The following is a 13,436-nucleotide window of genomic DNA, read 5'->3' on the forward strand; positions in this document are numbered from 1 at the left end:
AAACCGATTTAGTGTAGCGGGGGGGCGGGGGGGGGAGGGCTGTGACCTTGAGCGAGTCCCTGACCCCTCTGAGTCTGTTCCTGCAGCAGCATAAACGGCGCTGGGCCTGCCTTTCACCCAGAGCCCCGGTGGGGAGGGGATGAGCCATCCTGAGCCCCGTTCCCTGCACGGCGCCGGTATACAGTGGTGCCAGTCGGGACAGTGTTAGAAGGATGACAGTGTTCATCCTTCACATCTGAATCCCCTGGAAAAGCCTGTTCTCCGTTTGCCCCCGCTCCCCAAAATGGGCATTTGTATCCCTTCTTAAAATAGCCTGTCCATAGCATGTGCCCAGAGCAGCCGTCCCAGCCTCCCAGGGCTGCCCTGGCTCACTCTCACCATGCCCTCTCTCGCCTGTGGGGGGCAGGGGAGGGGCAGCTGAGCCTCCAGGTGCCAGCGCCCCGCCCTCCGGCCTGAGCCGAAGAGGATAGCTGCCTTCTCCAGTGCTTTCCTGGAGAGCAGACAGGGCAGCCAGGGGACGGTTCTACCCCTCGGGGCCCTGATGAAGGTGCTGTTTATTTCACTTCACAAGATGACTAATCACCCTCTTCACCTTTTACAAGGTGACTAATTCCCTCTAAGTGCAGGAGTCCCCAGTGCCTGGGGCACCCGGGACACTGGAAGCCGCTTTGCTGGGATACCTGGGCCTCCTGCCTTCCTGCAGCCGTCAGGCTGATAACAGCCACCGGCCTCAGACACCAGCTTTCAAACCGGTGCCTTTCTCAGAGATCCCAATCTGCCCAGACGCCCTGACGGTGGGCCACTGGTGTGGTCCCCAGCATGTCCATGCCTCCAGGGCCGGCCCTGCTGCTCTGTGGCCTGGGCAACCCCCTCCGGAGGGTGCGGGCCTCTCAGGGTTAAATTACCCTTCTCGGGGGGCCTGATTGCCGAGGTGGGCGACTATCGCTGTAACCTCCCCCTCTCTTCCCTTCTTGGGAAAACAGGCAAGGAAATCGATCCAGTGCTCTGAGTGTTTTTCTGTCCCCAAATCATTAATTTCTGAGATTGGAGCAATGGGACAGGTCTTAGGAGGATTCGTGCCCTGGTTGCATGGAGATAATTAGGGAAATGCAATTATCTGGAGGAACGGGTCCTCCAAGGCGGGGGTGGGGGTGGTCTGCAGCCCGTTGGGAGGGCAGCTCCTGCCTCCATCCTCCATCGAGGGGAGCCCATGGGCCCTGAGGCTACAGGCAGGAAGGGCAGGAGGTGACCGCCCTCTGCCTCTTCTCTTCCAGCAAGAGATGCTCCGCTACAAGGAGGTCTGCTACTACATGCTCTTTGCCCTGGCTGCCTACGGGTGGCCCATGTACCTGATGCGGAAGCCGGCCTGTGGCCTCTGCCAGCTGGCCCGGTCCTGCTCGTGAGTATACCGGCCCGTCCCCTTAGCTAGCGGCATGTGCAGAGGGGCTGTGGTCACGATGCCGGGCCTGCCCGTGGGGGGCTCTCCCTAAACGGACTGTACCTGCTACCCTGCCCCCTGCGGCCCGCGTTGCCTCTCTTCTGCACCATCTCTGGGCCTCAACCTTTCTAGTTCGGCGTTATCCCCGGATGGGGATTGGAATCACACGGTGTCAGGTTTGAATCCACGCTTTGTCACTGGCAGCCTTGGGCAAGTCGGTCTACCTCTGCAAGCCTCAGTTTCCTTATCTGTAAAATGGGGATGGTGATACATACCTCCTGGAGTTGTTTTAAGAGGACGAAATGAGACGTTGCCCAGCATCTGGCTGTGCAGCTTACCCCCGTCCCATCTCTCTCCCTGCCCCCTCAACTACTCCCCTCTGCCCGCATCTTCCTTCTCCCGGCTCCCTTCCTGTGCTCTGCCTTTCTGGAAGAAAGGCCTTTCCCAGTTGAGGCCCAATCCATAGAAGCCTCTGGAAGGGCAGCAAGAAGGCCCTTTGTGAAAGGCTCCAGCCCTCTTCACAAGGAGTTGGCAAGGCCTCAGCCGGGTGCCGCCCTTAGCCCACTGCCGGGGGCCGGGGTGGACTCTGCTTTTGCTAAGTGGGCCAGAGGAGGGCTCGGCTCCACGAGGGCCCCTCCCCTTCTTTGGTGTCTCCATGCTCTTCCCAGGCCGGGCAGAAGGAGGACAGCGCCCTGGGCTCCCTGTTCCGGAAAGGCTGGCATGCTGGGCGGGCAGCTTCTGTTCCACGACACTACCGCCCTTGGGGCCCAAGTAGCCACTCCCTCCTCCAGCGTCCTTTTCCCAGAAAGCTGGGGGGGCTCTCAGGCTTGTTCTCACCATCCCCCAGCGACTGACACAGCTGACCAGGGCATCCCCACGCCCCTCCCCATCTTTGCCAGCCCGCACACTGCTTCTCCCCCCCCAGCATCCTTGGGAGCCCCTGCAGCGGCTGAGAGCCTTCTCCAAGTGAGCACTGGCCCAGGAGTCCTGAGACCTGGGCTCCGACAGCCCTGCTCCGTTACTCACGGGCAGAGTGGGGACAACATTTGTACGGGCAGGGTCCGTCCTGCCCACCTGTGGGGTATTTCAGAAGCCGGGGAGTCACTGGCAGCCTGGGCACTTGAGGGGCTCTGCAGACAGGAGCGAGGCTTCTCGATGCTGCAGGGAGAGGAAGCAGAAGGACCTCAGGCCCCGTGAGGGCTCTGTGAGAGCCCGGTGCCTTGCGGGGCGGAGAAGAGGCAGGCCTGAAGTCCCAGCCTACGGCCAAGGGTGTCGGGACGGAGGCCAGAGGGCTGGGCTCCCTTTTCCGGACAGTCCCAGCCTGTCCACAGCAGCCCAGAGTCCCAGCACTGGCTGGAGGAAGGAGGGCAGCCCACCGGCCTCAGGCCCAGGCCCTTCACCTGGAGTGGTCCTCCCGTCCCACACAGAGCATGGCAGGCCATGCCTGCCTATGGCCCCGCCATCCTGGGGACACCCCACTCGGCTCCAGCCCTGCCCTGGACGTGTGGTCAGTCTCCTGTGGGCAGGAGAGGCCCTGCCATGGGCCAAGCGGGTCCTCAGGCTCCCAGGACCTTGGAGGCCCTCAGCACCCCAGCCTCCTCCAGGCGGGAGTGCTGGCCTCGGAGGTGCCGCGGGCCCCTCCCTTCCAGGCTGCCGGCCCCGCTGCTCTCATCGGTTCCCCTGGCCCTCAGATCACCGACTCAGGGGCAGCCTTCTCCCTGGAGAGAGGGAGAACCACCATTTATTGGGTGCCTGTTGTATGCCAGCTGCTTCCTGCCTCTCGGGCCTTTGATCTCACCCCAGCCTTGTGAAGTAGCTATCAGCACCTGCCCACCAGGCCCTCGCGGTCAGGAAGGGCCACCAGAGCAAGGATTCAAGCCCAGGTCTCTGTCTCCGAAGACTACATACACTTTGGCAGCCACGTGCTCGGTGCTGGAGGGCGGGGCTGAGGTTGGAGAGGGGCCACAGCTGCCTGGAAACGGGAGCCTGGCCCACAGACCCAGACCTGTCCCCACTTGGCCCAGCAGTGGCGGGGGAGGGGTGTGGGGGTCTCCCAGAGTAAATGGAGGTGGTTGCCCACCCCAGGCCTGGTTGCTTCCAAGACTTGGCTGAACCCTGGGTTTTCTCAGTGAGGCCCTTTCCCATTGGGAGGTACGTATCAGTCCCTCAGGTGCTGCCCGAGTGAAGACAAACCCTCTGCATCACCGAGATCTAGGATTCTTAGTATCAATAAAATCTCAGCCGTCAAGCCAAGAAAGCAGGCAGACATAGGTCACATGCTCTGGGGGCTGCAGGGCCCCATCTGCTGGGTGCTGGCTCCCTCTGGTGGCCCGAGGAGCAGCTGCACTCGAGCTGGGTGCCCAGCTCAGCCGCTCACCCGTTCATTTTGGGGAATCCTGCTATGTGCCTGGCGCTGTTTTTGGTGCTGGGGACGTAACTGTGAACCAAGCAGAGCAAACTCTGCCCTGTGGAGCCCACCGCCTGGTGGCAAGGCACAGACAAGGAAATGCAGCCCGTTGGAGCACATCAGCGTTCTGGAGAAAAATTAGGTTGGCTGTGATGTCAGGCTTGGCAGGGGCTAGCTATGTCAGATGAGGTGGCCCAGGCGGCGGACCTCCCAGAGCATAACGTTTGAGCAGAGGCCTGAAGGAGTGAGGGATCCGGCCACACAGAAACCACGAGAAGAATGTTCCAGGCAGAGGGAACCACGGTGCAAAGAGGCTGAGGCAGGAATATGGCCAACGCAACCAAGGGGAGTCGGAGGCAACAGGCCAGAGGACCAGGGCCAGATGGGGCAGGGCCCTCGGCCCTTGCAAGGACTCTGGCCTTTATACTGGACAGGAAGAGCAGCATCGGAGGGTTTTGAGTGCAGTGATGTGGCTTGACGTATATCTTAAAGGGTCGCTCTGGCAGCCACGTTGAGAACGTAAGGGGCGAGTATAAATGAGGGAGACCAGTCAGGAGGCCCCTGTGACACTCCAAGGCAGGGATAAGGTGGCTTGGAGCAGGGTAGGGGGTGGCGGCGAGGGCAAGCGTTCGGAGTCCAGATCTGAATTTGAAGGTAGAGCTAGCGGATGTGCTGACGGACTTGATGTGGGATGTGAGGTGGGGTGAGGACCCGATGGCGATGGCGCCGAGCGTGGGGCTGAGCCCTGAGGGGTGGGTGTGGGGACTGCCAGAGCACAGGGGGCGGGGCCTCGGGGACTGGGGCCTGGAAAGGTTGCAATCCTGTGGGACATCTGGGAGGAGGTGTTGCACAGGCAGTTGAATGTGAGCAGGTCTCTGGGGCTTATTGGTGCATAGGTGGTATTTAAAGCCCAAGACTGGATGAGGACCCAGGAGCGAGTGTCGCTAGAGAGAAGAGGAGCCCCCGGGCTGACCTCTGGGTCCTCAGTGAGAGGACGAGTATGAGGAGGTTGCCCCTGAGGGAGAAGCAGCCCAGGAGAAAGGGTGCCTCCAGCCGAATGGGGAGAGCGTTTCAAGGGGGGAGGGCGAGTCCCACTGGGTCTTGTGCTGCTGAGAGGCCGAGTAAGATGAGGGCTGGGCCCGGGCTGGGCCGGTGGAGCTTTGCAGGGGAGGCTTTGGAGAGGGGGTAGGGCTGCAAGAACCAGTTCCAGAGAGGATGGGGGAGACCACTGCTCCATCGGGGTCCCTGGCCCTGAGCCCTCTGCCACCCGCCCAGGTGCTGCTTGTGTCCCGCACGGCCCCGGTTTGCCCCTGGAGTTACCATCGAGGAAGACAACTGCTGCGGCTGCAACGCCATCGCCATCCGGCGCCACTTCCTGGACGAGAACATGACCGCGGTGGACATTGTCTACACCTCCTGCCATGATGCGGTGAGGGACTGGGGCGGGCTGGCCAGGCAGCATCCCCCCGGCCTCGGTCCTCCACAGGCCACAGGAGGCAGGCAGGGCTGCGGTCTGGGGTGTGTACGCTGTCCCCCTCAGCGGCAGGAGCCCTTGGCTTGGCTGGCATGGCTGGCCGAAGCCTCCAGGCCTCCCCTCGCTGGGCAGACCAGAGATGGGCCGCCTCCTTCTCCCCACATCCTGGCCTGCATCTGCTCTGGGGCTAGGAAGTGGACCCCAACCCCGCACCCGGCACTGGGGCTTCCTGGTCCCAGCCTCTGGGGGAAGGAATTGAGAGGGAAGAAGCAGGAGGCACTAGGGAGGGGGCAGCCCCCTCAGGACTAAGCAGGCAGGACGGCAGCAGTCAAGGGCACCGGGGTCAGCGGAATTAGGAAGGCCGGGTAGGCCGTGTGCTGGGTTGGGAGGGACCTACTGTGACCCTTGCAGGCGACAGGGGCCCAGTGGCCAGTGGAGCCAGATTCCCGGGCCCTGAAGGAGACCGGCTTCAGTCACTTCCCCAGATCTGGCTCCACCCTGGGGGCCGTTCAGGCTCATGAGCCGCCCTTCTCCTAGGTCTATGAAACCCCCTTCTACGTGGCAGTGGACCACGATAAGAAGAAAGTGGTGATCAGTATCCGGGGAACCCTGTCCCCCAAGGTACGCTGCCCCCTCACAGCCCCCGAGGGTGCCCGCCTCCTTCTTCCTGTTCTCGGTCCCGCTCCTCACCATCCTCTCTCCCCACAAGGACGCCCTGACAGACCTGACCGGTGACGCCGAGCGCCTCCCTGTGGAGGGGCACCATGGCACCTGGCTGGGACACAAGGTACCCCTCCTCGTGGGCTCCCCCGGCGGCCCCTGGCCTTCTCTCCGCTGCCAGCACGCAGACCTGTCCTGTTGGGGTGGGGGTTCCTCCGGGGTCACTGGGCTCACCAGGAGAGACTGGTCAGAGAGGTGCGGATTCGTCTGGAAAGTCCACTGCCCCCCACTTGCCAGGACCCCCGCAGCCCTGCCCGGCACAGATCCTGTCCCACAAGAGCTCAAGGAGGCAACTGGGAAGAGATCTCACTGGTTCCTATTAGGCACACCATCCCTCTGAGCCTCAGTTTTCTCATCTGTGAAATGGAAATGATGTGATAAAGTGTCCACCAGCCCCCCCCCCCCACAGCCAGCTTGTCATGAGGACCAAAGGGGGAAATGGGAGGGACAGGGTTAGTGAGCTTCACATCCCTGTGGTTTTGCTGGCCCCTGACAGGCCTCCCTCCCTCCCTGTGACACCCACCTCTGTTCCTCCTCACCCAGGGAATGGTCCTCTCGGCTGAGTACATCAAAAAGAAGCTGGAGCAGGAGATGGTCCTGTCCCAGGCCTTCGGGCGAGACCTGGTGAGGCGTTTTCCATGCCATGAGCCCTTGCCACACCCAGCTCGCCCACCCCCAGGGCAACAGACTGGGGACAGGACAGGTGAATGATGGAGCCTCCCCTGCAGGCCAGGCTCCTACACTCTCCTTCCATCCCTGGCTCCCAGCCCCCTCCTCACTTGCTCAGTCCCTCCCACCCCCTCTGGCCCTTTCTTCTTTTGTACCAGCTCCTCTTGAACACCCCTGCTCAGCCCCACGCAGTTGTGAGCACCTGCTCGGTGCCAGGCACTGGAGGCTAAAGATGGCTCAGTTCTGGGGCTTCCAAAATGTTGAGCAGAATGAACATAGAAAATAATTGCAGAAGAGATAGAAGGGGTGCTGCTCTGGTTGAGGGCGATCTGGGCCCTGCCCACTGCCCACTCCTCCCTGTGCAGGCAGGCAGCTCCTGAGGTGCTCCCAACTGCCCTTCCCAAAGCCAAGCAGTCCCTGGCCTCAGGAGACCCCAGTCTAGTGGTTGGGGCACAGGGATGGGAGCAGGTGACCAAATGATTATAATAGAGTGTAATCCTTATATTTAAAGGTCTATCCCAGGTGCAGATGCAGTATCTAGGAGGGAGCAAGCCTCTCCTGGAAAATCAGGAAGGGCTTCTCCAAGGAAGTAACCTCTGAGCAAGGTTTTGAAGGATGAATAGGAGTTTGTTATATAGTCTCCCCAAGAAGTTGCTCTGTGGGGGCCTAGCTTGGCTCTTCCTCTGCCCCAGCAGCCACACAGCACAGACATGATCCCAGGACTCTGGGAAGCCCCCTCTGCCTCCCTGGTGTCAGCTTGGCAGGCAGCGGGGCAGGACTCTCAGGGCTTCTCTCGGTCCCCAGGGCCGCGGAACCAAACACTATGGCCTGATAGTGGTGGGCCACTCCCTGGGCGCAGGCACTGCTGCCATCCTCTCCTTCCTCCTGCGCCCCCAGTACCCGACCCTCAAGTGCTTTGCCTACTCCCCCCCAGGGGGCCTGCTGAGGTGAGCAGTCTGGGGCCTCAGACTTGGCTGGGGGCGACGGGTGGACAGTGCTGGGAGCTGGCTCGGTCAGGGGGCTGGACTAGGCAGTCTGGGTTCCGATCATAAGGGAACCTGGGAATGGCCTGGAGAGTGGAGTTGGGGGTTCTGTCAAAAGCCAGGTGGACCCTGGGATCTAGCCCCAGCAAAGCCTTGCTGACGGGATAGGCGGGCAGGGAGCAGGCAGCCCCGCTCCCCAGAGGGTCTTGGAGTGCTGGAGCAGAGCCCCCTCGGGAACACCACGCCCCTCCCCTGCCTTAGCACCCCCTCGGCTTCCCTTGCAGCGAGGACGCCATGGAGTATTCCAAGGAGTTTGTGACAGCTGTGGTCCTGGGCAAAGACCTTGTCCCCAGGCAAGTCGCTCCCTCTCTCCACCTGCCTGGCCTGGGCTGTTCTCCCACCTCGGGGCCTCACCCAGGTGCCCCGTCTCTCTCACTCAAACTCCCACCTCCTCGAGGGACCCCAGAATCCCCCCCACTCAGGTGTCCAGGGTGAGAGGGCAAGGTGGGCCCGCCCTGCCTGGCCTCCCCTTCCTGGCTGGGCCCTGCCGAGCTGCAGGCTCTTCACCCACCCCGTGACCCTGATGGCCTGGTCTTCGTGTTCCCGGGAGGCCTGCTGCCCCTCACCCCGCCCGTCTCCTCGTCCTGGGCCAGCTCAGGCTGACGCCCCGACTTACTTCCTTCTCCAGGATCGGCCTCTCCCAGCTGGAAGGCTTCCGCAGACAGCTCCTGGATGTCCTGCAGCGAAGCACCAAGCCCAAAGTGAGCTCACTCCCCTCCCTGCCGCCGGGGCACCCTGGGCTCTGGGCTCCCCGTTTGTCTTCTGCCCCACCTGTCCCTCGGCCCCCCGCCACGTGAGGCCAGGCTGGGGTATGGTGGATGTCTTGGGGACCTCAGGCCATCAGGCCCTCAGCATCTCCGAGCTCACCCCATCCGCCCCCTACCTGTCCTTGTGCAGATGGGGAAACGGAGGTCCAGGGTGGGCAAGGGACTTGCTTTTGCTCACACAGCAAGTCGTAACGCAGTCAGGACTGGAACCGAGGGCTCCTGAGTCCTGACTCCTGTGGCACAGAGCTGCCTGCAGTCGGGACAAAGCAGTCCCGAGGTCAGTGCTCCGAGCGTGGCAGGAAGGCCTCCTCCAAAGCCCACTGCGCTCCCCAGGCTCAGGGAGGCTGGAGGTCGCCTGGGGAGGGGGTCTGGGGGCAGTTTGTTCTGGTTTTCCCTGTGGCTGAGAGGAGAGGACCAGCCCTCCCTAACCCCTCTTCAGGCCTGCAGAGGACACTGGGGGCTCTTCCTGTAGCATGGCCTTCGGCGTTCCAGGCTGGGGGGGGGGGCATGCTGCAGCCAGGCGCCCTGAGGCGGGCAGGGGGTGGCCGGCCAGGCCCAGCAGGGCCTCTGTGCCCCCAGGCCCGCCCTCACCCCATTCACCCTCTCAGCCCAGTTGGGACTGTTCCCAGCCTTGGTGCCCGTGACCGTGTGGCAGGCAGGGCACCAGGTGCCGGGGTGAGCAGGCAACGAAGACTTAGGAGGAGCCTAAGGACATGGAACTGCCCCTCTCAGACCCAGTCCCGGGTGCTCGTCAGGCCCAGGAGGCAGGTGGCGGGGCGCCGACCCCAATGTGGCCGGGCCTGGTGGGTGCAGCTGGACTGAGCTTCGGGGTCTGTTCTGCCTCTGACTTATGAGACGACCTAGAGCAAGTCCCCTCCCTTCGCTGGGCCTGTTTCCTCTCCGCTAGATAAGGGGTTGACTGGTGTTGCAGCCCTGAAATTCAGCCATTCCATGTCATCTGTCCTTGGCACCTTTTTGGCCATCGTGGCCGCTGGACACCTCAGCCCCCGCCTCTTCACTGGGCGCTGCCCTTCCCTCTGCCCCATGGCCACCCCAGCTCCCCACCATCACCTATGAGCTCTCCTGAGCACCCACTGCCCACCTGTGCAGCGCCCCTCAGCTCCATCCCCCTCTTCTCCCTGTCCCCACAGTGGCGAATCATTGTAGGGGCCACAAAATGCATCCCCAAGTCGGAGCTGCCCGAGGAGGTGGAGGTGACCACCCTGGCCAGCACGCGGCTCTGGACCCACCCCAGTGACCTGACCATCGCCCTGTCAGCCAGCACCCCTCTCTACCCCCCCGGCCGCATCATCCACGTGGTCCACAACCACCCAGCGGAACAGTGCTGGTAGGTGCTGCCCGCGCCCCGGTCAGCTGGGAGGTGGCGGCAGCCAGGGCAGGGGAGTGGAGGATGGGGCCAGCCTTCATCCTGTCACCCTCGGGGCGTAGGTGCAGAGGCTGGTGACGGTGGCCCAGGGCGCCCACAGCAGGGTTGCCCCAGCCTTGGGCCCTGGAAGTGCAACGACAGGCCGATCCAGAGCAGGACTCCAGGCTCCTCTCTTGACGGTCCCGGTCTTCGTCCCCAGTGTCACCCTTCCCTGGTGTCCCCCAGGACAGCTGTCCCCACTCGCATCCATTTAAAAGCGGACGCCCTGGAGGGTCACCCTAAAGCCCTGGCCAAGCTCACGCCTCAGTTGTCACTTGGCATCGCGGCTGGGATGAGTTGGCAGACAGCTGGTGGGGGCAGGAGAGAGAACAGGAGAGGGCGGGTACGGCGACCTCTCCCACCTCACCCCCCGACCCCTTCCCGCTCTCTCAGAGGGTTGGGCTGCCTCCTCGACAAATGGCTTCTGAGTCGGGACCCTCCCTGGGGTGGAGCAGGTATGGCCCAGGCCACAAGCAGGTGAAAGGCTATGTAGGGATTGGGGCTGAGGCGCAAGGTCAGGTTTTCTGGCTCCATTTGGCATAAATGTTCCTGGCTGGGGAGGGGGTGGTGGCGAGGGCTGAGGTGAGGCAGAAGCAAGGAGCCCGGGGACACAGCCCTGCTGGTCCAGCCGGGCAGGGCGTCTCCAAAGCCACCCCACCCCCACCAAGCCAGGGCAGAGAGCAGGGCCAGGGGCCTGGGGGCCAAGGCCAGGCTGCCCCCCGCCCGCCCGCTTCCCTCTGGCCCCTGTGCCCCTCAGCTGCTGCGAGCAAGAGGAGCCCACGTACTTCGCCATCTGGGGCGACAACAAGGCCTTCAACGAGGTGATCATCTCGCCGGCCATGCTGCACGAGCACCTCCCCTACGTGGTCATGGAGGGGCTCAACAAGGTGAGCCCCACGGCGCCTGGCCGGCCGGGTCTCCGTCCCCATGTTACACACAAAGGTGCGACACTCAGAGAAGTGTCCGCTCCCTGGACACTCAGTGGGCCAGGGAGCCCACTCGTGTCCTGGGCTCCGCACCCGCCTCTGTCCACACCACCGTGTGGTCCCGTGGTGGGTAGGTGCTAGGAGATGCCCAGGAACCTGTCCCTGAGGCAGACTGAGCTCAAACCCCGAAGGCCACCTGGCACTTGGCGGACGCATGGCCAAGCAGGGGCAGCCTTGGCCATTGCCTGGCCATGGAAGGGCCGACCACAGGGTAGGAAAAGTCCAACCTGTCCCATCTGTGGGGCGGGCGAGGCACGATCACGGGGCCCGGCCCCGACCTTCCCGGAGGAGCCGGGCCCTGTTGGGGGAGGAGAGCAGCCCGGCTGACCCCATGAAGCTCTGCTGGGCCTGAGAGGCCTGGCCTGCCGCCCCGCCTCCACACGTGATTGTCACCCCTCCGCCGCCACCAGCTTCCCCGTCCTGTCCCCAGGTGCTGGAGAACTACAACAAGGGCAAGACGGCCCTGCTCTCTGCTGCGAAGGTCATGGTGAGCCCCACGGAGGTGGACCTGACTCCCGAGCTCATCTTCCAGCAGCAGCCGCTGCCCACGGGACCACCCGTGCCCGCCGGCCTGGCCCTGGAGCTGCCCGCCGCAGACCACCGAAACAGCAGTGTCAGGTGAGCGCCGTCGCCCCGCAGCCCCGCCCCAGAGGGTGTGTGCAGCGGCCGCGCGCGTGCTTTCAGCGCGCGAGTGCTTGTGCATGTGTGCATTCTGTGTACGCGCCGGGCCCTCGTATGTTCACGCCGCTCTGTACACGTGCACGGGAGGGATTGAACTTGCCTCCGCTGCTCGAGGTCTCCCCTGCTCTGCCCCCACTGTCCCCCAGCCTGCCACCACTGAAGCCCATGTGGGCTAGTAGGCATCTAGGAATGCACAGACCCCTGACCACAAACGCACAGATTCACTCACAGCTGTTTAGACCCAAACAGATGGACACCCGTGCACTTACACACATGTATTAAAGCTTACACGTGTATGTACACGTGTTCACAAATAGTAGCTCTAAGTGCACAGAGCCCCGTCCAGACAGACTCACGTATAGGACACACACCAAGACGGAGGCCAAGACGCTTGTACACAAGGACACGCTTGCGCGGGCAGCCATGTGCGTAAATGATGGATGCACCTGTACCCAGACCCAGCCTCTCAGATACACGGGCCGACTGACATACAGACGCCTAATATGCATGCTGCACGCAGAAACACAGGCGTGTACACGCTTCCAGACGCAAACACACCCCACATTCACACGCACTCTTTTGGGGGTTGGGCTCTGAGGCCGTGGCTCCTGGGGTGGGTGGGGATCCTCCTGCCTCTCTGGGACCCTTCCCGCCCAGGTCCTGGGTCCAGGTTACAGATCTGGCCCAGAGGCTGCTAAAGAGGGTGGTGGCGGCTTCCTGGCCCTTGGTGGGGACACCTGGACTTCTCTCCCTATCTTACAAGCATTTCCCATAGCGGCTGCACGACCAGATGGGGAGCCAGTGTCCGTTCGCAGCTGCAGTGACTCCTGCGTCCCCCACCCTGGCCCTTCACTCACTCCCTGCAGGCCGGTGTGCGGAGACAAGGGGCTCCAGGGCCCCATCCAGCAGAGGGCTACACCCCATGGGAGAGGTGGGAGGAACCCCAGGGTGAGGAAGGAAGTGATAGGAGCTCAGGAAGGGGCACAGAGGGATGCTGGCCCGGAGGGTGGGGTCAGATCCAGTGGGGGCGGCTCTGGGCCATGCTCTCTCCCTCCCTACCTTCCCTCCTTTCCTCTCTACCCTTCCACCTCTGCCTCCAGTGACCTGGGGCAGCGAGTCTCTCTGGGCCTCAGTCTCCAGGTGGGTACAGCGACGTCGGTGCAGTGATGGGCACCAGTGCAGACCCCCGGCCCCCTCTCCCCAGCTCAGCCCTGCATCAACTCTCTTGTCTTCTATCTTGGGGTCTCGTGAGCTGGTTTTTTAAAATGAGGGTTCCCTGTCCCCAGACTGTTCAGCCACTTTCCCCTCCTCCCCCTCCCCAAGTTCCCTCCCGCCGGGGAGCTAGGGGTGGGCCGCCGCCCCTCTGAGTCTCACCCCTCCCTGCCCCCTCAGGAGCAAGTCCCAGTCTGAGATGAGCCTGGAGGGCTTCTCGGAGGGGCAGCTGCTGTCCCCTGTGGCCGCGGCAGCCCGCCAGGACCCGGTGGAGCTGCTGCTGCTGTCCACCCAGGAGCGGCTGGCGGCCGAGCTGCAGGCGCGGCGGGCGCCGCTGGCCACCATGGAGAGCCTCTCGGACACGGAGTCGCTGTACAGCTTCGACTCGCGCCGCTCCTCCGGCTTCCGCAGCATCCGCGGCTCGCCCAGCCTCCACGCCGTGCTGGAGCGCGACGAGGGCCACCTCTTCTACATCGACCCCGCCATCCCCGAGGAGAACCCGTCCCTGAGCTCGCGCACCGAGCTGCTGGCGGCCGACAGCCTGTCCAAGCACTCGCAGGACACGCAGCCCCTGGAGGCCACCCTGGGCAGCGGGGGCATCACCCCCGAGCGG

At 63.4% G+C, this 13,436-nt stretch overlaps 1 protein-coding gene across 1 annotated transcript in view; it reads left to right on the plus strand.

Moving 5' to 3' along the window:
- Positions 1-13,436, plus strand: part of DAGLA (diacylglycerol lipase alpha) — a 62,500-nt gene that overhangs the window by 46,025 nt on the left and 3,039 nt on the right. Inside the window, 12 exon segments of the mRNA XM_036862383.1 lie at positions 1,275-1,399; positions 5,121-5,274; positions 5,857-5,940; positions 6,029-6,106; positions 6,583-6,663; positions 7,513-7,655; positions 7,976-8,044; positions 8,380-8,452; positions 9,670-9,866; positions 10,702-10,831; positions 11,361-11,548; positions 13,004-13,436. Coding sequence (XP_036718278.1) covers positions 1,275-1,399; positions 5,121-5,274; positions 5,857-5,940; positions 6,029-6,106; positions 6,583-6,663; positions 7,513-7,655; positions 7,976-8,044; positions 8,380-8,452; positions 9,670-9,866; positions 10,702-10,831; positions 11,361-11,548; positions 13,004-13,436 — 1,755 coding nt within the window.

Source organism: Balaenoptera musculus, chromosome 8 (genome assembly GCF_009873245.2).
Source record: "Balaenoptera musculus isolate JJ_BM4_2016_0621 chromosome 8, mBalMus1.pri.v3, whole genome shotgun sequence".
In the NCBI taxonomy this organism is placed as follows: domain Eukaryota; kingdom Metazoa; phylum Chordata; class Mammalia; order Artiodactyla; family Balaenopteridae; genus Balaenoptera; species Balaenoptera musculus.